General features: G+C 35.7%; 1 protein-coding gene across 5 annotated transcripts in view; it reads right to left on the minus strand.

The window, feature by feature from the left end:
• The window catches only part of SCAF8 (SR-related CTD associated factor 8), a 151,506-nt gene that overhangs the window by 88,046 nt on the left and 37,530 nt on the right, over positions 1–25,930 (minus strand). For 3 of the 5 annotated variants that reach the window (XM_027887471.1, XM_027887468.1, XM_027887472.1), the window contains 11 exons: positions 25,690–25,821; positions 25,452–25,564; positions 24,784–24,977; positions 22,582–22,682; positions 21,119–21,232; positions 20,335–20,491; positions 19,024–19,154; positions 17,888–18,032; positions 17,297–17,377; positions 16,501–16,722; positions 13,452–15,857 (listed from right to left, as the gene is read on the minus strand). In XM_027887471.1, the coding sequence (XP_027743272.1) occupies positions 14,158–15,857; positions 16,501–16,722; positions 17,297–17,377; positions 17,888–18,032; positions 19,024–19,154; positions 20,335–20,491; positions 21,119–21,232; positions 22,582–22,682; positions 24,784–24,977; positions 25,452–25,564; positions 25,690–25,821 (3,090 nt within the window). In that variant the 3' untranslated portion in view covers positions 13,452–14,157. Of the gene's footprint in view, positions 1–13,451; positions 15,858–16,500; positions 16,723–17,296; positions 17,378–17,887; positions 18,033–19,023; positions 19,155–20,334; positions 20,492–21,118; positions 21,233–22,581; positions 22,683–24,783; positions 24,978–25,451; positions 25,565–25,689; positions 25,822–25,930 lie in introns of those variants that run through there. The other 2 variants (XM_027887470.1, XM_027887469.1) reach the window with 1 other exon arrangement.

Here is a 25,930-nt window from a genome sequence, read left to right on the forward strand (position 1 = left end):
TAGGATGAGGTCTACAAATTTATAACAAAAGGTTTTCAGGTATCTAGAGTTCTGCCTTTTTGTTTTCACGTAAGAACTACAAAAATAAAACTCAATTGAAATGATGAAAGTTTGTTCTTACAAGCAATAATACAAGTATCTTTTTTTTTAAGCTTTGAGATCCAACATAAGACATTTCATTACAGTGTACCTCAGCCAGAAATGAACTCAACTTGCCAGAAATAAGCAAAAATCAAGTTATATTTGACATAATGATCTTGATTCCAACAAGATGCTGGAAAAACAAGATGTTTTTGAAAAGAGGTATGAACAGGAGTAAATTACAAAGCAGAAACATGTTGACAGGAAATAGAACTAACGAGTGTATTTCAGTGATTTAGGGAAGGCTAGTTCACAGAATTAGGCACTAATTCCAACAATCAAGCATTAGAAACTCAGAAATCCAGCCATAAAGGGAAAATTAAACACAGAAGTGCTTCACTATGGGACCAAAAAATGCTTCAAAGTGATACTATGCAACTGTATCACACTGATGATAAATTTACATTAACATTTACATTGTGAAACTAAACTACAGACTGTTTTTTCCCTCCTTTCCTTAAGATAATTTTACAGAAATTATATTAAGGCCACTTGAGTGCCAGAGCTGTATGATCCTACATGTTAAACTTTTAAGATGCCTTTCATGTTGTAGAAAGTAGTACCTGTGATGTATTTTACATTAAGCTATTGAAACTATATATAAAATGGACTCATGTTTTCAATATACTCAAAGTACTGAACGCTATTATTAAATACCAATACATAAATAATTTTCATGTTTTATGACATATTTACTATCACAATGGATTTATTGCCAAAATAGTATATAAAGACAATGATTTCATTAAGAAATCTCTCAGTTGAGTGTAGCAAAATAAATACTACCCATTTTGAGCAAATGTGTAAGTGATTAAAGCCAAAGGACTGTCTTATTCATTGGATTCAATCATATACATAACCAAACACTATGCAAACATTTTAAAGCATTCATAGTATTTCTCACAGGACTGATTAGTTGAGAGGCTGGTTTGTCTTTGAAAAGGTAGGATTACAGCTATTTTCCCACTTCTGAATGGTTGCAATTGGTAGGATACTCAGATGGACATCAAAACCAAGACATGGGATGCACTAAGAAGTGCTGCAACAACTGTCAAGGAACAGAGAGACATCTGCAGCCCTGCCAAGAAGCAGGAGATGGCAGCCAGGGGAAGAGGAATCCCTGTCAGAGAGAAAGGATTTGAATTTCTTCATGTGAAAAAAATATAAGATAATCCAGGAGTTGGACTACATGATCCTTGTGGGTCCCTTCCAACTCTGAATATTTTAAGATTCTATAATTTTCTGCAATGCAAAGCAGATTCCCTGAGCTACCTTTCTTAACTGAGCTCTCCTGATTCTCTGATGAATAAAATAAAAAGTGTTTCAGGACTGCCCAGAGCAGAAGCACTCTGGCAAAAAAGAGCCCAAGACTTCTAAAAAGGAACAAACATTCAAAAGTTATCGAAGTCCTTGAACTATTCTGTAATTGGCCGAATAAGACAATCACAGATAACTGGGAGTTAGTAGGCAACATTTGCTGGTGCGAGAGGGCAGGGAGGGTGGAAGCCATTAACAGGGCCTCTGTGTTAACACAGGTTAGTGTCAGGAGTGTTTTTGTTATTATCAGTCAAAAATGCATAGAATTATGTAAGCATCCACCTTTTTGGACCTTTCTCATAAAATATCATGGCAATAACTAAGATTCACAAACACTTCTTGAAGCAGGTTTTGGTCTGTAAAAACGACTGTGTAATCCCTGTTAATTATAGCAAGTGTTTAAAGTGTAGAAAGTTGTGTATTAACCCGAGCCTCCCATAGAACAGAGGGGGAAAACTATGCCTAGTGAGCATGTATGCACGTGAACTGAATGGAACAGCACACTGAATTCAGCACAAGAGTGAATTATCCTGAGAATCCTATTCCAGACAGATGGTACTTCACCTGAACAGGGCTTAAAGCAGCAGCGCCCTGGTTTCCACAGAGACACACCACAGCGGGCTGTGAAGAAACAGCCACGACTACACATATCCTGTGCACCCTCTACTGGTTTCACAGCAGCAAGCCACGGGGCTTGGGAAATAAATTTAATGAAGTAAAAGCAAAATCCAGGACAGGACAGCCATCTTAGTTACAAGTAATAGTAAAAGGAAATGTCGAGATTACTTTCAAAAATTAAAAGAATACCTGCAAAACCTTTTAAATTGGAAACTACAAAAAGATAATTAATTACTGATAATGACCCTTGCTCAAAGATATTCATTGTAGATTGCAAATTACTGGCCCTGTGTTCCTATAGAAGTTTCTTAATAGTTGCTTAGGTCTGCTTGCAGTTTTCAAAAAGACTTTAAATTAAGCATTTGTTAGATCTCAGTCTTCTGTTCTTTTTCAAGAGGACAAGTCACACAGAGATCTTAGCAAAGAAACTGAAGTCAGTGAGTACTTTTTTTTTTCTTTAAAAAGTAAGCCAAATATTTTCCTACCAGCTATTTTAGCTCTTTCCTATTATAGTTTCTATCAAGCTAGGAAACACATTACTCTCATAAACACAGCATTCAGCATTTCTTCTTTTCAGAATCACTTTTTTCCCTTTAACATAACTTTTATAAACATCATGGCTAACAACAGTAATTTCTTCTTAGTTTACAAGACTCTTCAGGACTGTTGACAGGGTTACATGTGAACCTCCATCGTCTGCAAAGCTGACATAAGTAAAACTCCTGCATGTTTGAAATTATCAAAACCAAAAGCAAAACAAAATGCCAAAGGATAACAGTATTAACCCTTAACTGCATCCAGCTAGTTTGGCGTCAATCCTACATTATAACCAAGTGAAGACATTTAAACCCCAGTAAATTCACTTAACAGCTCTCACAAACCCTTCAATTTCACAGTTCTTCAAAACTCCAGTAACCTCCCTTTGGTCACTAATACCTAAATACTAAAGAAAGAAATATCAAATCTTAAAAAAAGAAAAAAAAAAAAAATCAAAGGTTTGTTGCATCAGTACCAAAATCAGCAAGTGCTTAGAAAATTTTTCACACCATGCAACATTTTGTACCTCCGTGAGCTGTACCATTTAATTTTCACAAAAAGAGAGAATCTTGAAAGAAAAATCCCACGATATTGTGCTACTTGACAACTTGCTGCTGCTTATGGATTTGGTTACAAAAGTGTTCATGATTTTAGAGTGCAGAATAAAATACTATATCGATAACCACATGTAAGGTGACTGAGCTTCAAAGATCTCTCCTGTTCTTGCATACAATTCACTCCTCAGTCCCACTAGAAAAGCTTTCCCAGTTCTTGTGCTATTCTGCTGTTGCTTGACTGCTCATTTTTGCATCCTCCTCCAAGTCCATTTTGTTGTGATACAGATGGAAATAAACACAGAAAACATAATTTTTTAGAGAAGAAAGTTAATGAAGTATTTTTTTCAAGGAGCACATTGTACACAGAACCAATGTACAGGGATATGGGATACAAAGAACAAAGATAAAAGAATAAGAAGAAAATCATTCAAATTTCTTATACTGCAGTCTGTACAGGCAGAAAATCTGTGTTCATTTAAAGAAATAGCATGCTCCAAGAAATATCTGCTAAATTTGTAAATTTTTCATCAATTGAAAGCAACAAATATAATAGCACTGATGTAGAGTACAGGAACCTCACCATATCTGTCAGCAGGGGCTATGAACTCCTCTCACCCCTTTTGACTTCATCTAGCTCTATTTTGTGCAGAAGAGAATTAAATAGTGGAAGGGCAATAGTGTTTTGGTTTTGAAGAAGCAACAGAAAAACGCATATGTGAAAGGGAGCATTTGCCACGTGTCACAGACAAGACCTGGCAATGCCCCATATCTGTGTACTGCACCCGTGCTAGGAGGGCTTAGAGCTTTGCTTGGTATTTCAAGCGTTTGGAACAAACACGTCAGAACTGGCCAGACTTCACAAAAGGGATAACCAGATCCTGGCTTTGTAGTTCGTACAAGGTCCCTGCACCCTAGTACAGATGATAGTTAACAAGGGGAGCAACTCAGCCAGCTGGTATTCTCCTCTTCCTATATAATTCTAGGGCTTGCTGCAAAGAAGGGTTCCAAAACTGGATAAGGTGTCCTGGAAAGGCAGGCTCACTCTTTTTGCACGCTCCTCTTGCTGCACATAACCTCAGAAGCTGCTCTCCGCAGAAAGTGTCAGTATATTTCGGGGACACACTGGACTTCACCTCTTAATAAGGTGAGAAAGCAGGCTGTAGTGGCTGGTTGGACACCACTGCTCTATGTAGGTGGGAAAAGCATAGAGGCATAGTAAGAGTACACGGAAACTGTTCCTTCAAAACCCATCAACACTTCACTTTCAGACTGAAGACACAGAAAGCCATGATATAATAATCAGCTTTGAAATGCTCACTGCAAAGAGCTTTTGCCGAGGAAAAGACCTGAGGGTGAAAAAAAAACTGGTGAAATATTTTGTCACTCCAGTGGAGTGCAATTTTGTACCTAAAAAACCCACACCAAATTTCCTATTTCAAACTCTTTAGAAATGGAGAACAACGGCATCTGAAGGATTCACAGGGCCACAGCAGCAGACCTACTACATTTGTGCCAGCTGTTACAAAGCATGGTCAAGGCCACATGAGGAATGGGAAAGCAGATATAAATGAATGGTGTATTTGAGGTATCAGCCTACCAACAGTATATCAGGTCAGAACCCTGAAAAGTTTCAGAATTTAACTCTTGGCCTCTTCCCAGCAAGTGAGACCTTGAAGCAGTCATCGCATGTCTATAGGATCTTCAGACACAATTCTGTTTTAGAACAATCCAAACAAGATTATTACAGTGGTGTAATAATCTCTCATCTATCTTGTTTTTAACTAGGTTCCCTTCAAGTAGAGGACTCGGTTCACAAATCTGATTTGCCAGCAATTATTATCTTGAGAAACTGTTAACTTTAAATACCTCTCCTACTTACAAATATCAACCACGAGACAAAGTTCAGTATAAAAAGACTATTCTGTTGCCTCTTGTAGTAATACCATTTTTGTGGCTCAGGTAGAAAAGACAGCCTTGATCCTGTGTGAGCAGGAGCCTCGTGTCTATGTCTCAAGACTAAACCCCCCTCAAGGTGGGCCTCTGCACCAGCAAGGCATACCAGTTTGCCTGTACATATTTGCAGTCTCTGCGCTACTTCATATGAAAAGCTGTGGTAGGTGTTTTTTCCAGCCGAGTGCCAGAGTACTTCAAGTTTTGCCTGTCACAGTTCACCAGTGCATTGTTTTCTATTGAATAAATGTGGGAACCTTATATTCTTGTATAACAAAATCAATCACCAACAAGTCTGAACCTTTCCTATATACTCAGCAGCATTTTGTTTCACTTATAAAAAAATTAAGATCCTAACCACCAAATAGTGTAAAAAAAAAATGGTGCAATCAGCCAAAGGTTTCATAGCAAGCTAAATTCAGAATCCCAACTAATACTTACATTTTTGATATTAAACTGATTTTTATCAAGTGAAGATGATGTGCACTTAAATCTATTTGTGAACACCCTCATGTCTAACTTTGATTCCTTTGACACAGCAAGGGTGGAAGATAAACCAAAGACACGTCACCCTTGAGTGGAACACGTATGGCAAAAGGAGAAGTTCCTACTAACGTTTATGTTTCCTTTCATACACTCTAGACTGTATATACTGTAGCTAAGCTTTCCAGAAGCTTCTGTAAAATGGATACACATAAGAGTTCAACAACAATAAATTTTAATGTATTGTGTGTCTTGTGGTTTGTAGCTCAAATCAATGCTCGACCGTTACCATTAATAGGTCCCAGTTTAGAAAAAAAATAGCGAGACAAAAGAACAACAAAATTTCTTTAGCAGGGCCTCTAAGAAAATGTAATTTTCAAATGGATAGTTTTTTTTAAAAAGCCAATCAGATGTTAAAACAACACATGACTTAAAACCTTTCCAGTTCTTCAGCAGACTGCCTACCCTTAAAATGTTAAAATTATTTAGGAAGTTGCTTTCACATATTTGTTCGTCTTGGATTTATGTTTGTTTGCTTTAATGTATCAAGATGAGAGACATTTAGAACAAATTCTCCAAGCTGGGAAAAGTGAAATTCTTCATAACTTTCAGACGAGCTTTTGGTTATATTTCTTCATTCTGAACAAGAAAAATTAGAGTATGAAGTAACAAGCTGAGGAATGGAGAAGTGAAATGCAAGACCTTGTCATTCACTACTGCATGTAAGCATTGCATGGGACAGCTCCTGAAGCTGCTCTAGCTTGTGCATAACTTTCCAAGTTTCATACTAGAGACAGTACAAACTGCTAGAAGGTGTGAAAACTGCTGTTTCAGTTACATTTTTGAACATGTCAGAACCAGAGTATCATGACAGATATATGTGATTTTGGATAAAAATTTTATTTCCTTTTTTTTTTTTTTTTTAACATGTCATCTATTATTTCTATTCTGGTTAATACAGAAATGTAAGAACTTTTTGTTTGAGAATATATTGAGGAGAGTTAGGCAGTATGTTCTAAAATGAAGTAAGAAAACTTTATTAACCTAGTGCATTAATTTTTCTTTAAATCCTTTTAAGAAAAAAGTGCTATTTAAATAAAATACCCTTCCAAAAAAGCAATATGCAGATGAAGAAAAGTAAGCTAAAGAACATCGTGCATTCTGAACAAAGAACAGTGACTGTATATTAAAGGGCTGCTCTAAAGTGCTGCAGTGAAAAGATCTACTTAGAAAGTACAATCATTTTGGGAGAGCCAGAAGATAAGACCAATGCATTTAACCAGTTTTAATTTGCTTGCCTTCTTTCACTCCCTGAATTTCCTAGCACAGGACTAAACAAGTATAATGCTGCAATTTTTTCAGACATTTCATACAACCTATTTCACCATACTCTTAGAATCCCAATACAATCTTTATTAGGGCTGCCTGCTCATAAATACACAGAGAAACAGAATTTGAAATAAAAAAAAATTATCCCCTAAAAGGCTTTGGCCTTAAAAGTAGTAGAAAAATGAAGGAAACTAGAACCAGCTGAGAAACTGAGACACCCAAGACAAAGAGTTTGAAATCCTGGATGTAATGAAACAGCCATGTCCCACTGGTAAACAAGTGAGGCCTTGTATCCCATACTGCTTTCGACTGTTCTCCAAGAACCTTAAAATCTTACAAATATTTACACCTTCCTGAGTTTTGTTGAGTGTTTTATTGTTGTTGTTGTTTGGGGAGGGGTGTGTGTGTGTTCATTTTTAATTAAGGTCTGAGCCACATTATGAAAAATGCCCAGGGGTACCTAAAATCTTTGGATGCTTGATTATTAATTAGTGAACATTTAATCAGAATGCATATATTACCTTTTATTGAATTTAAAGAAGAAAGGTTTATTCATACTTTCTAACTATATTTTTTCTGATTCCAAATTAGACTAACAAACTCTTGCCTCTGAAAAAAACATTATCTATCTACTGGTTTACATATAGATCCAATCTGTACAGTATTCTGCTAGAATATGCTACTTCATGCCACTTTCCCATTTTCCACAGTGGTTCCAAGCATGAAATGAGGATAGGAGTGTAAAGCGTGTGTAAAGCGTACATGCAGACAGTATGCATACAAAACTAAAAAATTACATTTCAATATTTTGTAAAAATAACATTTATCCTAATCACTTGAAAGTTTTACATTCTAATAAAAATAATAGGAGTATACTCATTTAATCAATTCATATAATTTCAGCCCTCCAAGTTCATATTTTTAATATGGTGGTTTTTGATCAACATAGAATGTGAGCAGATGCCATATTTTGCTTTTAACAAATATAAGTCCAAATCAATTGGCAAGCAATGACATACTGCTTTAGACTGTTCTCCAAGAACCTTATAATCTTACAAATATTTACACTTTAAATTTGTTTTCAGTGTTTTACTTTTAATCACAGTAGATGTGATAGATCAATAAGGTTCTTAATAGTGAATTACCTATATTGGTAGTCATAGCGGACAAAAAATTGAGTTTCACAGACTTATTCAAAGTTATTTCTAATTTGCCATAAGAGGAATTCTGTGATGGAACCACCTCACAAAATGAAGTAGTGCAAGCATGTGGGAAAAAAAAAAAAAAAAAGAAGAAAACGGACTGGACAAACTACTGTAACTTTCAGTAAACATTTTTAAAGTTGAGTGTGCACCTAGTATTCATGTATTTACACTACTGAAATCACAAAGATTTTCTTGAAGAAAATCACTGAACTCAAAATTACATTTTAAATTCTACAGAAAAAAAAATTGATTTTGTTGACATTTTTGTTAGAAGTTTGAAATATATGGTCTTTTTCAGAAGGAAAAACTTAAGGCACATTTAAAACTGCATTTCACTGCATTGCTGAATGAGACGTGATTACCTCAGAACAGTATAAATCTGAAGTATTTTTTCCTTGATCAACTGAAGTGACAATGAGAGAGCTTCCTTTAATTACACAAAGGTGGATGCATTTTTAGAAAAAACTTCACACACTGAGAATATTTCTACTTAATTCCTACTGTTTTTAGGAATTATTTATAATATGATCTCTCCTTTAGTGTGGAAGTGACATTCAGATCCAAGGTCCCTACAACTATGGCTTATTGTGAATCCTACCAATCTACATCTGAGTTAGCAATTCTACATCCATTTAATACTCTTCACCTATTAAGGATATTTTGCACTGGCTTGCAGACAATTATAATGCTTCAGCACAATTATAATGTTCTAGTACACAAATCAATATGGCTGTGAAGTTCACCCTAGTTTTAGAAACACGTCGACTCATCTACTTGAAAGAATCTCACCATTTCCAAGCATTTCAACAGGAAGTTGGGTACATGCTAATGTGAACACAAATCCATTACGACACACAATACGTACACAGAATATCTTTCAAGAGGTAAATTGCAGCATTAAAGCATTAAATCAGGCGGGAAAAAAATCTCAACTAACCTGTTTACAAGTTAAAATACTCTCTGACCAGATTGGTTTTTTTGCAAAGTTCCTTGCCTAAGGGTATTAGTATGATTTTATTCGATAAGAAAATTTAAAATTAGCACTAATAAGTTAATTTCAAAAGAAAAATGACAAAGTACAGACTAAGATTAGCAAACCAGTGACACCACTACTATCACTGTTACTATGCAAGTGCTGAAATGTGCATTTTAAACTCTTCAGGAGACCAGACACATTCATCTTCAACTGCACAACATAAAAATCTCTTGATTTTTAAGAGTGCTCGGACCAATAGCCCCATCCTCCCTCTAGTCTTTGGTAGCAGAACATCTAAAAGATACTAAGAGCACAACATTCAGAGAGACTACCCTTTCTCATAGAGTTGGTGCAACACAGAAAGGACTACAAAAATGATGGCAAATACAATTTTACAGCTTACCAACATCAACAAAAACTCTATTAACAGATTTTCATCACTGACAAGAATCACTTTTCATATCCTACATGGAAGTTATTAAGGAGATGTCATACATTTTGCTTTCAGTAGCTCTTCTTGACTATGAAGTATCATGTACATACATTAATAAAATTATGTTTATTGCATATTCAAAGAACTTGTATGGACTAAGTGGTGCAAACAGGATCACTAAGAAAACTCTTCAAGGAAAAATGTAGGACTAGTTACAATTAAGAAAGTCTTGCAATACAACAGTCTCTTCGCCACTGCAAAGTTTCTGCTGATGCAAAATTACTAGTAAAGCAAAATGATGGGAAGATGCTTTTGTCATTGTCAGGAAAAAATTAACATAGTTACTCTTGATGACTCCTGATACTCTGAATAGATTTTAATATTATGAAGTTAGAGTGTGACATTTTACAAGGACATGTAGTGACAGGACAAGGGGCAATGGTTTTAAACTGAAAGAGAGCAGGTTGAGATTAGAGAGCAGGAAGAAATTCTTCACTGTGAGGGTGGTGAAGCCCTGAAACAGTCTGCTCAAAGAAGCTGTGGATGCCCCATCACTAGAAGTGTTCAAGGCCAGGTTGGATGGGGTTTTGAACAACCCGGTCTAGTGGAAGATGGCAGGGGGGTTGAAACTGGATGATCTTTAAGGTCCCTGCCAACTCAAACCATTCCATGACTCTGTCTGTTCAGCTCCCACTATTAAGTGACAAAAAAGTCACCCTTAGTATTATTATCATCATATTATTTTCAAACACATAAAAAGAGAATGAAATTTAGGAACCATTTCTATCTAGGAACCATTTCTATCAGTTTTAAATCAAATTGCCAAAAGATTTGAGTTCAGAGAAAATGAGCCAAGAAAGTGAGTACTTTCAGCGTTGACCAACACATCCTTGCACATGTTCAAAACCGCTGAAACCATATTTTGAGAGACTCCAGCAGTAAATTTTCTTATCTCATAAATACCTTCTATTGATGGTTTATTTGATAATTTTCCAACTGTGCTTAAGTAATGTCTGTGCATGCTACACTCCAGGCTTGATTACAGTCCTCCTATCTTGACCTATTCAGGCTAAGAATAAATCACTAAACTGGCTGTAAGTATGGTAGAGTGCTCTGCTGAAGCAAAGGAATATAACAGAATCTATTCCCTTGAGTCTGTAATAAAAGGAAGCACTACATATAAAAAAGAAAGTGTACCAATATTTCACAGAAAAAGGCTTCAGCAAAGAAGTCATATCCTTTTAGCAAATGAAGGCTAAGTTTCATCTTTACAGATGTAGCATTCTACTCAAATGCAGTACAATGAAAGATCAGGATTACAGTCTGTTTAAAATGGTAAATACATCAAATAACTTACTGATGCATAAGGTTTTTAAGAAAACATGCAATCCTAAATAATACACTGAGCTGCCTGCAAAGTTACCTGAAATATTTTTAATTATGTATGTCACTTATATGAATCGTAAATGAAATTCTTTATTTGCTAGAATAAGAAACCTTCCATCACTACAAGGAAGCTTTTAACAGGTATAAGCCAGAACTGCTGCCCAAATGCCTTGCTCCCATCTTTCTTCTGTCCCACTTTTACTCTTTCCTTTGCATCAGCAGAAATTACATGTCACTCTCATGAACGACATCAAAGAACTGGTCTGGATCTCATGACAGTTCCTTTCAGTGCATGTGTTGGCTTATGACAGCTTAAATCCACAGAGAAAAAGGAAAGTCTTTCCTCCAGCTCCGACAGATTTAAAACTTCCTACTGCTAAGATAAAGAGACCATACTGTTTTGCTAATATTAAGTCCCTTCTGAGTCTGTAAATATGGCTGGTTTTGGTAATATTTGTCTGTATGCTACATTAATAAAATAAGAATAGAACAGTTCTAGCTGTGAACATGATGCAACTGAAGATTGTACAACAAACTTTTATTCTACAAAAAAAATGTTCTTAAAAATTGATGGTGTAACACATATGTACAGTAGCCAATTTATTGATGTTTGAAAGATATTAACAAAGATCATAGATTCATTAAATACATTGTTCTACACCACTACCAACCAAATTGTTTAACATCTCTCACTTAGTAATTTACCTGAATCATACTATGAACAACTTGGCATACTGCCAGTCCCAGTTTAGAAAAAGAACAAGAGATTAACTTTTAGTTTTACAGAGGCATTTACCAAAATATTTAAAAAGTAAAGCTACTGCCAATATGTGTTTGATTTTGAGTATTTACCTATGTGGTCTATGACTGAAGCCTCTTCAAACTGCACATATTAAAATGAAGTAAAAATCCCTTAAGTTCCTAAAATATCCTTAGAGCTATTTTAAGCTTTTGAACTTTGACACAATCATATCTGCCTGACCAGAATAGTACTAGCAGGTAGTGCAGCAACATCGCTCAAGGTCTTGGAGCCAGAGTCTGCCCATGAAGGTACATTTACCTTAAACATTGTTCATCTCAACTCCCGAGACACGTTCTGGTAATAAACACATCAGCAAGGTTCATTACAAAGCAACTGTTATTTAATGCATACCTAATGACTACTACTTGCACAATAGATAATAATTCATTCAAGTCCACTCTTTTAAAGGGCTACCTTCATTAAGCTGGCTGAATAAAAGTCCCTGTAATTGAAAACTGAATCATGGCACAGCATGAAAAATACCCCACCTCCCAGAGGAAGAGGACAACATGCACATGTGTAACTTGCTTCTAGGTTCAAAGGCATGCTAATGCTTTACACTCAAATGGTGTTTTCATACTTTCACCCCTTTGAGGGAAGCAGATGGGGAATTAAAACTTGCATGTTAATGCTTTAATGTTAAAGATCAAAATTCAAATCTCAGCTAAAAATGTTTCTACTACCAAAGGGGCATTTATGTAACAGAATCTACCCCTGGACCTTTTTATGCAAGAGAAAAACAACTTTCTTAAAACTGAGCGAAAGGATGCTTTCAGACACAGAATTTTAACAAAAGTTATGTTGAAAGAAGTTGGTGAAATGCACTTGAATGAAATAAATTGAAAATCTGACATCATCCTACAGTCAAATCTTTCATCACCAATTGAAAAAGGATACACAAGCAGCAAAGTAGGTGAAACAGGAGAGAATAGTGCTACTAATTTACCTAAGGAACCAATTCATCTCAGCAATTTAAAAAGAGGTTCAACTTCAATGTTATTTCATCAAAACACAAAGCCCTCCTTATTTCTATTAGAAACATGTCAGGTTTTTAGACCAACAAGAGCTTTTTACTTTTTGTGCAACATTTCTGGACTTTAAGTCACTAAAAACAAATAACCACAAAGTACTCGAACACTACCACTATCTATCCAGAACACCAAATACATTACAAAATAAGACAATGCAAATATTTGCTTAAGTTTTGGCTTCATGCATATCTGCATTTTAAAAAGCAAGCTAAAATCCTACTGTATATTCTTACAGTATATAATGTTCCACCTTCCAGAAGTAGTAAGATTATTGTAACAATGAGCATGAGTAGATAAATACAAGCTTGACATTACTGCAGTGAGATAAGTTTTATCTTACTACCTAAAGAAGGTGAAAGGCAAATTTTCACAATCTAGTTTTATTTCAATTTTATTGAATTGCCTGCAACATTCTGTGAGTGCTTGCACATACACAGGCACGCACAGAAAAAGTGGTATCTACAAACAGTTTACACAGATATTTACATACATGTTATTCACATAAACTAATATGACTGCATGATTTTTGATGTAAAAACCGTATCCTTCTTGCACATATAACTGTTGCATCGGTTTTACAAAAGTAATATAAACCTTTTGCAACAACTAGCTAAGCACATATCATAGCTGATTCCAAGTTTTTAGAGCTTGCAGATTTTTAAAAAAATACAATACCTAGAACACTGTTATCAAACAAATATGCTTTATTGGCATCTAAAAACAAAATGCACCCAACATTAAAATGTACTTTTTCATTTTTTTAAACCCACTGCAGTACGAGGAACAAATCACAAACACTTACTTTAGAGAAAACAGAGACTATAGTGTAGATTTTACAAAATCACTTTTAATCTCTGTGATATGCTCCTTAAATAACATGGGCCATTTCTTTTTCTGCCGAATTGTAGGAACATAAAATATCACAGCTTTGTCTATACTTTAAAATTCTGCAGCAGCCTAAAAACACAGACAAGATACACCAGCACCTGTTTTCAAGTATAACAATTTCGACAGCCAGCCTAAGGGTAGTATCTAAAAATTCCATTTTCTTCCATAGGAAGTCTTTGTTTGACAAGCTGTTAATTACCTTTGTGAAATTAAAAGCAAGTGGGGGCAAGTTTATGCTTTACCAGAGAAATAAAATAAAATTAAAAAAAAAACAAACAAACAAACAAAAACAACCCCAAAAAAAGCGTTTACCTACCATGTTCAAATTAAGAACAGTGTTCTATACAAGTCAGTTGTACAGTTATTTAAGTGAAAGATGAACATGAACATCGATTAACTTAATTCTGGCAGACAAAAGTGAACTGCTACGGTCCAGTCAGCCATTTATCTATTACAGAGAGATGACAACTTTACAAAAGGTATCTTTTACCTACTGAGTGATGATTATGTCCCCTCAGTTTCTGTGCTTTCTACCACTGGTTCACTCTCTATATCAGCTTCTGTGTCACTCTTCTCTTTGTTTATTTCGACGGAAGATGTCAGTTTTTCATAAAGTTCTGGATCATCCTGCACCTGTGCAGTTGGTGGCTGACTTTCTGTCTCTGTATTTTCACCATTTACCTGGGGCATATTATCAGCTTTGCGTTGAGAAGTGGCCCCATCAAAATATTCAAAAACCCGTGGATGTGGAGGAGGGATCCAGTTGTTTGACATTCTGTCTCTTCCAAACCTGTTCCCATTAATTTCTCTGCAAAAATTAAAATCTCTGTCATCCCTATCCCTCTGTCTTTCCCAGGGTCTTCTGCGGTCATCAAAATCTCTGTGAGCATCTTGTTCAAATCCTCTATTCCAACTGGGACCACTTCTACTATCAAACCTATAGTTTACATGCCGAAACCTCTCTCTGTCTTCATGGAAGCCTTTAGGACCACCATAAATAGGGAAGGCGTGGTGCTCTCTTTCATCATAATCTCCTCTCTGTCCCCAGTGCTTGTCTGAATTGAAACCAAAATGCTCTCTTCGACCAAGGTTATCCATACCTGGTCTTCCAAAATTTTCTCTCATGTCTATATGGGGTCTTGGAAAGTGTTCTCTTCCATCTACTGGAGGCCTTCCTATACCCTCTCTTGGATCAACTGGTGGTCGTCCAACAGGATCTCTGACATCCACTGGAGACGGTCTGTTAAGAGTATCTCGGTTTTCTACAGGAGGAAAGCGATAATCTCTGTCTCCCTCCTGTTGGATGTTATCGCCTCCAAGCGGTAGTCTTTTCTCTGCATTAGAAATGTTATCGATATTTTGTCTTCCTGGTGTTCCAAAAGGTCTTTCGGTTTGATTAAAAATATCTCCGGGAGGAAAAGGACCTCGAGGTGGTGGGTGAAGAGATGGATCAAGGATTGCAGGAGGAGGAATAGTACGCTGTGGTGGCATTCCCGGTTGCATTAATGGAAACCTTGGTCCAGGAGAATGGGGCATTAGGCCTGGACGGATATCTATAAGAGGCATTCCTGGCATCCTTTGACTACTAATATTTAAATGAGGCATGTTTTGCACTGCAGCTGGATGCTGCATTGCCAGAAGTCCAGAACTACTTGACATATTTGGTGGTGGCACTCCCATAAGTCCAGAACTACTTGAAACATTGGGTGGTGGCATTATGAGAAGCCCAGAGTTGCTTGAAACACTTGGTGGCTGTACTCCTGCCAGAACTCCTGAGCTGCTTGAGACACTGGGTGGCTGCATTCCTGTTAGAAGGCCAGGGCTGCTTGAGACACTGGGTGGATGCACTCCAGCTAGAAGCCCTGAGCTACTTGAGACATTTGGTGGTGGCACTCCAGCCATAAGTCCAGAGCTACTTGAGACGTTAGTTGGTTGAACCCCGCCAGTAAGAGAAGCACTGCTGGAGACAGCAGGTAGTTGCACTCCTCCTGCAAGACCGGAACTGCTAGAAACAGTCGGTGGTTGCACTCCTCCTACAAGTCCAGAACTGTTCGAAACACTCGGTGGCTGTACTCCCCCTGCAAGTCCAGAGCTACTTGAGACAGTGGGTGGTTGCCCTTCGCCAGTAAGCCCAGAATTGCTTGAGACACTGGGTGGCTGCACTCCTCCAACAAGTCCAGAGCTACTCGAGACATCACTTTGCACTAAAATGCAGCAACAAGAAGGAACAGTTAACAGAAAACAGCAGTGTAACACAGAGCATTCAAAACAAAGTGCAGCTGAATCCATGCTCAGTAAATGCATGCAGTGATGATACTGCTGACAAGGTCTGTCTCAGTTTCTATAACAACCATATTATTGTAATCACAATGTCAATACAATGTCTAGCGATACACAGACATTATGCCACAGAAATTAATGTCTCTACACAATAAAGTATGTACAGCAGCTTAAAACTGAAAACCCCCATGACTATCACCCAATACATACAATGAAAGTATTTGACATAAATCTATCAATATTATACTATCCTACCCTCTCCTGCTCCTTTCCATTGCCATTTGTGTAATAAAAATGCACTTTTAAGAAGCTGTCTAATGGTTCCCAGTCTCAACTTTCCTTCTCGAGATTAATGAAGAAAAACATTCCTGAGCATAAACTGCTAGAAATTAATGACGACAAAAATGTTTCCCATCGCTACTCCAAATTAAATTCAGAATTATACCATACCCAGCCCAAAGCTTCCTATTCTTAGTTATTATTGCAGTGGACTAAGATTTGCAAAAAGTCTCAAAAGTACGATGCATCCTGTATGTAATTGTATCAGACAATAAAGATATTTCTTACCAGATCTATTGTTTTCACTGGAAGAAATCTGAAGGTCCGTAAGGTGTGATCCTTTCTCATCTGGTTCTGGTTTGTTGATTGGCAGAGGATTAAAAACACTTCCAGCTGATAGTGTTGGAGTAGCTAGATTGCCAGTAACTGTGCCAACTGGCAGAACAAGGCTAGTAAAAGGAACATCCTTCATTGTCTCTTGCGCAATTGGTAATGGAGGTTGTACTAAAGCTGTAGAGAAATAACAGAAGTGTATCAGTGATCATATATTCAAGCCTTTAAGATTAATTTGGAAGAGGTCAGGCTGATAAATCAAAGTAGTGAAATTTATTACCCTTAGTGTTACATTTTTTGTTAATAATTTCCTAATCTCAACCACATTTAGGAGTTTTTTGTAGAGATCATAAGCTGCAGGCAACCTAAGCAATCAGTACTGTAACATATTTTTAAATGTTAAATGAATACATTCAGAGAGCTAAGTATTATAGATTATTCAATGACTACACCAAATAGCTCCAGTGACAGATACATTTGTTAGAGACGTTCAAATACTGAACTACGCATATAAATAATAAACAATTGGCCATAACTGTTTCAGTAACTCCATGTTAAATATAACTTTTCAGTCAACTTTATAAACTCTGTAAATCTTTTTCTCAATGCCTGCTTAAACCAGCTAAACAATAACTTCTGTGTTGCTATTTTCCAATACACAGGAACACCCTGCTTTTGATTAAAAAACTATGAGTATATCAAACAAATAAACTTTTCATGATGCACGAAATATTAGAAGAATCAAACCTACGTGTTGGAACAACTGGTGGGACAACAGGTGGCGGGACAACAGGTGGCGGAACCACAGGTGGAACTGGGGGAGGCATATAACCTACGTGGAAAAAAATAACAAATAATTACATGGAAATCAAATAGACTTATGCAGTTAAAGACCTCCAACATTATTTATACTGAAAAGTTGCACCACTAGCAAACAAATTAATGGGAAGAGGTAACTGTGGTTATCGTATTCAAAATCAACTCTATCTTCCCTACAGATGATCTACATGTGCATCTTTAAAAGTGATTTCTGCCAATAATATCCAAAGAAGAATATTAAGAGTTTCAAAATTTTAAAAACCAAGGAGACTGATTTTAAGTACTTTTAAATTTAAATTTTTAGCAAAGTTAAAAAAAATTCTACCGTGATTCCTATTCTCGAGAGAATACACTGGTAAAAATAACACCAAGATAGATGTAAGTAATTTCAATCTATGTGAAATTTAAGATTCAAAGGTCAACTCAAACAGCAACCAGTAGCTGACAGAAAACTACAATGTATACAGAGGCACACAAACTGCATATGCTCTTTACATACTCAATTTCATTTTCACTACCTTACCTGGAGGTGGCTGTGAAGGGTTGAAACTTGCTCTCAAGAAGGGTGGAGGAGGAATTGGGCTATAACCAGGAGGAGGGACAGACATTGTGACAGGAAATGCAGGTGGAACCAAGCTAACAGCAGGCACAGCTGGAGCTACAGGAATCTTTTTTCATGGAAAGAAAAAACAAGCAGCTTCAATACTTATCAGTATTTAACGGCACTAAAAAAGGGATAATGTGAATTGCAGATGAATCAGTTTAAGCATTAAACATATCAAAGACTTTGTATATATTCCAAACACCCAAACCAAAGAATTAGGCTGCATTCTGAAATGGTACTACAGGCAAACAAGAACACTGGAAGAATCTTATATTATCTTTATTCTCAGATGCCCAGAAAAATACACAGTCAAACACTGTACCTCTTCAAGTATAAAAATTTACTAATTTACTTATGGGAGCGGGGTGAATGTAGAAATGCAGAGAGAGAAAAGGAAGGAAAATGCAGATGGTGTGGCAATTTGAGAGCACTTAGAAAACAGTGATTCTACTCTCATTAGAAAAATTTACTTATTTTAGAACAGTACTGGAAATTTGAGTTTAGTGTATGTAATTATAAGGCTAATAATCCTGATAAAATTGTGAAAATTACTTAATATTTCTCAAACATCTATTTCAGCTATGTGTTCTGTTGTAGTGCAGCATATTTACAAGTAATAAGCAGCAAAATAAATGCAATACATATACTCATATTTAAATAAACACAGATCATAGTGTATGTCAGGAGACAGTTGAAATAAGAAGACAATTTTTGTGAAGAGAAAAGAACTCAAAATTCAATACAAGTACATGCAAATATACTAATATTCAAATAATTTTATGTTAGTTCAAGCACTGAAAATGTCTATACACGTTAGGAGAGATGAAACAGAAATAACAGAAATACAAACCTTCTGTAATAAGCAACTGCAGGAAACTAAAGATTACGCTCAACCATGGCAACCAATTCTACTCTAAAATGTTTCAGAGATAATGGATGCAGCACTTAAATCTAAAACATTTAAACATTTTACTCAGCTTCAAGTTTAGCAGAATTGAATAAAAGGTTAGCCTTCCAGTTTTGTGGGCCTTTTGCAGCCTCAGACCAATACTAACCTGCAGCATAGTGACTGGTTGTGTGTAAGCTTCTGTCTGTGTTGTAATAACGGTACTCTTATCAACTGCAGCACTCTGAGTAGTTTGTGTATTTTCTTTAGCAGCTTCTGAGCTTCTGGCTGTTTCCCACTCTTTAAAAAAGGATGCATTTTAATATAAAAAGATAGTTCATGTGTTATTTTTGTTCAAATACTAAAAAAAAATCCTCTTCTTTCTTAAACAATAAATTTTAATCTGACACGTACATAGATTCACTACAAATAAGCCTCAAACTTATCATGAAAAGAGCCAAGTGCAATTATTTATTATTATATATTTTAAACAACAAAAAGTATCTTTAACTATCTGCAATGCTGTTTGATTATGCCTGTATACAAACTGATTTTTCAAAACTTGCCAAGTTTTTTTGGCCAATCATTCTGTTCCTAATTTGCAATATAGAGTATGCTCCAGTTTTCTGAAACTGCTGTTGCCAGTGTATCTGTGCTATCAGCTGGCTACTTTACAGTAAGAAAGAATCCTCATGTAAAACAAACCTCACACCAACACCTATTCCTTCCTTCTGCTGCTTCCTCAAAAAGTTTAGTATTTGAAGTGTAACACAGTGAATGTATTTCAGTAATGTTCCGTGTTTTAATTTTTCTGTCATTTACACTCAATTTTTACTCAAAGCAAGACTGAAGAATTACTGTTGCTACTATAAAACGGTCTTAATCTAGTGCTTACTTCACTATAGTCCCATCATTTGGTGCTAGATCTGTTTCAAGAAAATACAGTACAGGTAAATCATTCACAAACCTAACAAACCTCTTAACTGGTTTCAGAATAAGGTCTAACTTTACTTGTTTTCCTGTCTCTCCGACTTTATTAAAGAAATACCATAAGGTTCTGCTAAGCTGTGCCTATCTGGACAAGCTCTAACTCCTACTTCAGTCTTATACCTGAATACATAAGATTCTTCAGAAGCAAAAGCAGATCACAATTTCTACACAAATTAGTATTTTACATACTTGGAAATGAGTGCACAACAAATTTGTAACTCTCAAAAAATGCTAACCTTTATTAACTTGCCTAAATTAATTCCCCTTTGTCACCAATTCCTTATTGTCATGACAATCAACTAATTACTAATCTAAAAAGACAATCTAGATTTCATTATTACAGTGTAATTTATATTTTAAACAAATAGCTAGAAAAATTTATAGAAATTAGGAAAAAGTATGTATTTCCTAAATAATAAATTTTCTGAGGATTTGCAATTACAAAAATAAACACATTTTCTAGCTATCAGAATTGTCAGAATGTCTGTACCAGTATTTACTGTTTCCTGGTCAATCATGCCACCTTCAGCAAAGCCCTCTAAATCATCCAATTTTACTTTCTCCCATGGAATATAGGAAACTCCCAGATCCACATCCCAGAATTGCTTGTATTCTGTCTTCACACCTTTATTCAAAGCCCAGGCAATCTGAAAATAAACCCAAACCAGACAATGTGGTTAAATCATATAACCTGGGAATTGAATATTTCAGATTATCTCCTTCAATTTCTGTCACTGCAGATCAATCTTCAATGTCTATTTATTAAAGTTTTAACAAAGTTTTGATTTTAAATGAACCTGTAGGAAGTTAACTTGGCCTCTGCAACAGGTATGTGGAAGCTTAATTACATCAAAAAGCTTAAATTTTTCTACATTAATTCTAACATATATGTGGGGCAATGAAAAATACAGTATTTCAAGGACTTGCCCTAAACCATCAAAGAAGGTAGAAAAAACCCCCACGGCATTTATTAATACACTTAACTCTAAGAATACTCTAAAATTTAATATTAAGTGATCCACATGTTCAGGTACAGGACTTAGGCTGGACGTACATAAAATATTTTCTAACTATTTCCTAAATGTCATTTTACTATCTTTCATATCACCTGTTAAAAGCTACATTTTTACACAGAAAGAAAGCAATTTACACCTTACTGCTTCTTTTTTCTCCATATTCTACATTTGAATGAACAGCTGCTGAATGACAAATCATCATATTAAAACTGTACTGTACTTGAAATGGACAGCATCCTTTGATTAAAATCAACTTACCTTAATAATTTTAGATCCAATTTTATAAGACCCAGAACTAAGTTTCTGAAGAGCACGATACGCATCTTGTCTATGTACCATACAGACGTAAGCACAACCTCTTGGGGGGATCATCTATGGAAAAACAGCAGTGGTTTTAAAGTGGGAAAATCAATACTCTGGATTAGGCAAGTACAGTAAGTGAATACTAATACTATAAAAAGAAAGGCTTACACTGTAAACAGCTGTTACCTTAATCAGCAACATTAAGAATTTTGAGGATCAGAAAAACTTATGAGTGATACTGGCAGGGTACTTCGGTTATAACATTTTCAAGAAGCAGATGCAAGCTGAAAAATGGGTGCTAAAAATGACTTTAAAGACTTGAACAGTACAGAACAGGCAAAAACTGGGACCTATATTACGACAACTTCAGAAAAGCAGGGGTTGCCACCTCTTCTTAAGCTCTAAATTGTGAGCTGAGCAACCACCTTTCACAGAGGTGTAAACTAGTGATTAAAAGTTTTTAAGGGTAGAGTCCTCATTTCTGAAATGTGATTTCCTTTAGCATGTTTAATTTATTGTATGACATGGCATGTAATCTTTGCTATTTATTATGAGCTATTTACAGAATGGTTTGCCTTTGAATTATAACAGGCACTAGGACATTTATGGCTGTTACATTACTTTCCTTTTAGCTTTCTTAATTGCTAGCCCCTGCAAATCAAAATGTCTGGCTATGGGGTTGATTGTTTTGACTTGTGAAGCTTCTTAAAACATTCTGTAATGCCACAAAAAGCATTCCTTATTAATTACATATTTGAATATATTAACATGGCAGGAAAATTGTAAAAATTTTATCTGAAATTAATGAAATTGCACTAGATGCATTTTAAAATTGCTGAAGCAAGAAGAAACCCCCAAATTTCTCTCATGTAGATATGTTATTTAAGGAGAAAAATACTTTCTCTTGAAACTGAATTATAGGCAACACTAAAGTACTAAACACCTAAATCCAAATTAAATAATGAGATTTGTATCTCCTGATCATAAGTATCTTTTTAACTGTCACATTTCAGAATAAACATTTGCTTACAGTAAGTTTAAAGAACACTTTGTTTGGAACGTAACCAAGAACAATGTGGATACACATCAGTTTATGTCCATTAGCCCAAGGAAAAATGATACCTGCTCCATGCCACATCACAAAAAGAGACGAGACAACTTTTGTGTTATGACCCTGGTTTAAAAAATGTATAAACTGTTTGGGAAAAGCCTTTTTAGCATAAAGTGTACTGTCTGAAGTGCTTCAAAACAGAGTAGATGGAAACCAAGAGGCAATATCACAGCTGTAGTTTTTAAACTGTATTAAAAAAAGATCTCCTAAATATATCGTTAAGTGGTTCAAAGGAATTCAGAGGCGTAAGCATGCCTAAGATGCTAGTCTGTAATTCCTGAAAATGAGAAACAACGTGTTTACTTACATTAATTGACTCTATTTGTCCAAATTCTTCAAACAAGTTAGTTAAATCTTGCTGTGTGGCCTTCTTGTCTACTTGACCTACCCAAAGAGTAGTACTGCAAACTGTCAAGAGACACATTCACATCAGTCAAAATACTAGAATGTTAGCTTACAAAATGCTGTACAGCAAGAATACAAAAGGCTTTATAATTACAGAGAAATCACTGATCAAAAAACAAGAACAGTGAATCTGTTATTTGCTATATAGAGACTAGGTACATTAACAAAAATGTAAAAGGGTTAAACAACACCAAACATACTCACTACAAGTGTTCCTTCTTCTTGTTTCATTTTCTTTTAAGCGAAATAGTTGTTTCAACAGAAATGAAAAACTAAAATTCTGTAGCTTATCAGCTAAGGTAACCTGCATTATAAATTGCTTCCGGGGGAAAAAATATTTCTATTTTCCTTTAAAAAAACATGCCCCTAGGATTTAAAGTCAAATAACAAAGTAAGACTAACTGGCTTGAAGTGTATTACAGAAGGAACTTAATACTACAGGATTAAGCTCTGCATTTTCACCTGAAAGAAATAAAAACTACACTATTTATTTACCTTGGGGAACATCCCAGAAAGAAAACTTCGCTGAGGCCCACTGAGCTGAACACGTCCACAATACATCTGATTCATGTCAATTCCACCACAAGCCCGGATCCTTGCAACTGCCTTCCAAATGCTTACCTTTCCTCATTGCCAAACATAAACACTTACTGATATGCGAGCTAAAACTGCCTTCTCCCACACGTACATGATTCCAATTCCTTTGTCTCCCAAATATTAACCAACCTCTGTGAGCAAGCCTTCCTCTACCAGTGTTGGTGCAACTAACCAGAAAGCAGAGGTGTGCATTCCTCTGTCAACTATCAGTTTCAATTGACATCGGTACTCTGCAGTACTGAGAATGAGTAGTATTAAGATTTCTCTTGTTCCTCATGTGCTTGTAGGATGGCCCTTCTGTATCTCATGGTGTTAAGCTCTATGAAACAATTCCTCAGATCTCAGCAAGTGATGATAGTGGCTGTCACTGAAAAAATTTCATTAAGTAGAATGCTTGTTGGGTGAATTACCTATTTTTCATTTACCTCCCTCCAAAGTTTCCACACTTCACTTAGCCTTCTTACTATCTCCTTTACACTTCACAGGACGTCAAATGCTGCTACTTTTCATCAGGTTACTTAACATCTCTGTCTCTCAGCTCCCTGCTTTGTGGACTACTGGGAAAAATATACACCATAAAACCGATTTGTCTTTTTTCACAAGAACAGAGAAGTGAAAAAAAAAGCATCTAAACTGTAGCACAGCCCCAAGTTTAAAGCCACCTTGGAATGATGTAAAATATTAATGGGAAGAGAACAGAACACTCTTTCCTTTGCAAAAATGAGTTTTGAGCTGCTTATCTCGTCAGGTAAACAATACAGATTTAAGACACAGAATAGATGCAAAACTACGTCAGAAACTGTGTATAATGTATCTAAACAAATTCTCAAAATACATTCTCTTAAAGTAACTGTGCAGATAAGTTCTTTTTCTTCTTACTACCTTTCCTTTTCTTTAGTATGTAAATTCTCTGTAGAAATGACAGCAGTGCACAGCAGCACTCTGCAGAAGCCGAAATCCAGTTGATTTCTGAACACTTTCTTAAAATACAACCATTATGGTCTGTTTTCTAAAAGTAAATTCCAGCTTCTTTGGCTCAGCATTCCATAGGAAGGACTTGAAAAAGCACTGTAGAAGTTTTAAAACGTGGGCCTCTAAGATACCCATCAAAAGTATTCAAAGTGTGTACCACAGATTTTAACATCTTATCAGTGTAACACTTCTCAGATGAAGTGCTGAACATCTTCAAATGCCCCATTAAAGACAGCATTATAGAGAAAGCAGATTGTAAATTAGGGACAGCTCCTGCTGAACTCTGTTTAGAAGTAAAATCATTGGTGCAACAGTGTGAGTAAAAACATCAGTAGAACAGCCTGATACTTGCTTTCCTCTAAGATGACATCATGTACCTAAATTGCATGAAACATCAGAAATGTAACTTAAAAATAAGAATATGATTACTGTATTCTGTGACAATACTTAGGATAAATCTTGTTCTTTCAGTGAAAACAAAGCCTTTTTTCCCTTTAATCCTACATTATTAAAACACTAAGCAGATGCCACTTACCACTTAGTGTTTTTGACCGTATAGGAGGCAATCCCTTTTTCTGACGTTCTTTTTCCCTTTCCCTAGCCCTTCTTTCACTGGAGTATGACCGAGATGACTTTCTCTTCCTTTCTCTTGATCTTGATCGAGAACGTTTTCTGTGTTTACGCTTACGAGAACCAGACCGTGATCTAGACCTTCGTTTTCTTGGTGACCTACAAAATACTTAATTTTAGTATGCTGAGTTAAAAAAAAAATATTTTAACTTAGTTGTCTTTTAACTAAAAACTTTAAGCACTATGCAGACATTTCCACTCACTCACTTATTTCCAGACACTCAAATTGCTTCAGAAGATAAACTTAATGTCATTTGGGTGAAAAATAGAATATACATCTTAAAACAAACCAAAACAAAACACATTCAAAATGTTCCATTTCACTTGGTCAGGTGGCTAGCGATAGTTATTTCTGTTACCTGAACAAGTCTTAAAAAATTTCAGGTAAACCACAGATGCGGCAAATGAATTGTCATATAGGAAGTCTGCATCTAGCACACAAATATTAAATTCTTTTCATCACCAAAAACTGCTCATGACCATTTTGGAAGATATGCAATTGAGACTGACAATCAGAAATTGCATTTTTTTTCAGAAAACATTTCTTTACTTAATACAAGCTAATTATGAAACCTTGAACGAGATCTTGAACGAGTTCTTGATCTTGAACGAACAGCTGATTTTTTTTCTTCTTGTTCAAAAATCTCTTCTTCAGCAATATCTTGAGCTTCATCTATATCCATGTCCTGAGGTCAGACATATAAGATGTTCAATAACATAGAATAAATATACTCACAATATACATGACTTGAAATCATGTTAATATGTGTCTCCCTTTCAACTTCTGTAATCAAATTTTAAATAGTTTTACCTGTTGTTGAATATCCATTGAATCATCTACATTTGTTTCCACTTCTAAAAACTGCTGTTGACTACTCCCTTGTGATGGTGACGCAGAGTGCTCCGAACCAAAATTTCCTTCTTGATTCTCCTCAGGGCTTGCCTACATAACAAATAATATACCGTAAAACCCCTCATATTTAAAAATACTTCCTGTGTCAAAACGTAATACTACACATAAGTAATACTACTTGTAATACAGCTGCTACTCT

The sequence above is a fragment of the Empidonax traillii genome, unplaced genomic scaffold (genome assembly GCF_003031625.1).
Source record: "Empidonax traillii isolate 1590-97213 ecotype Southwest subspecies unplaced genomic scaffold, ASM303162v1 scaffold211:size764888, whole genome shotgun sequence".
Taxonomy (NCBI): Eukaryota; Metazoa; Chordata; class Aves; order Passeriformes; family Tyrannidae; genus Empidonax; species Empidonax traillii.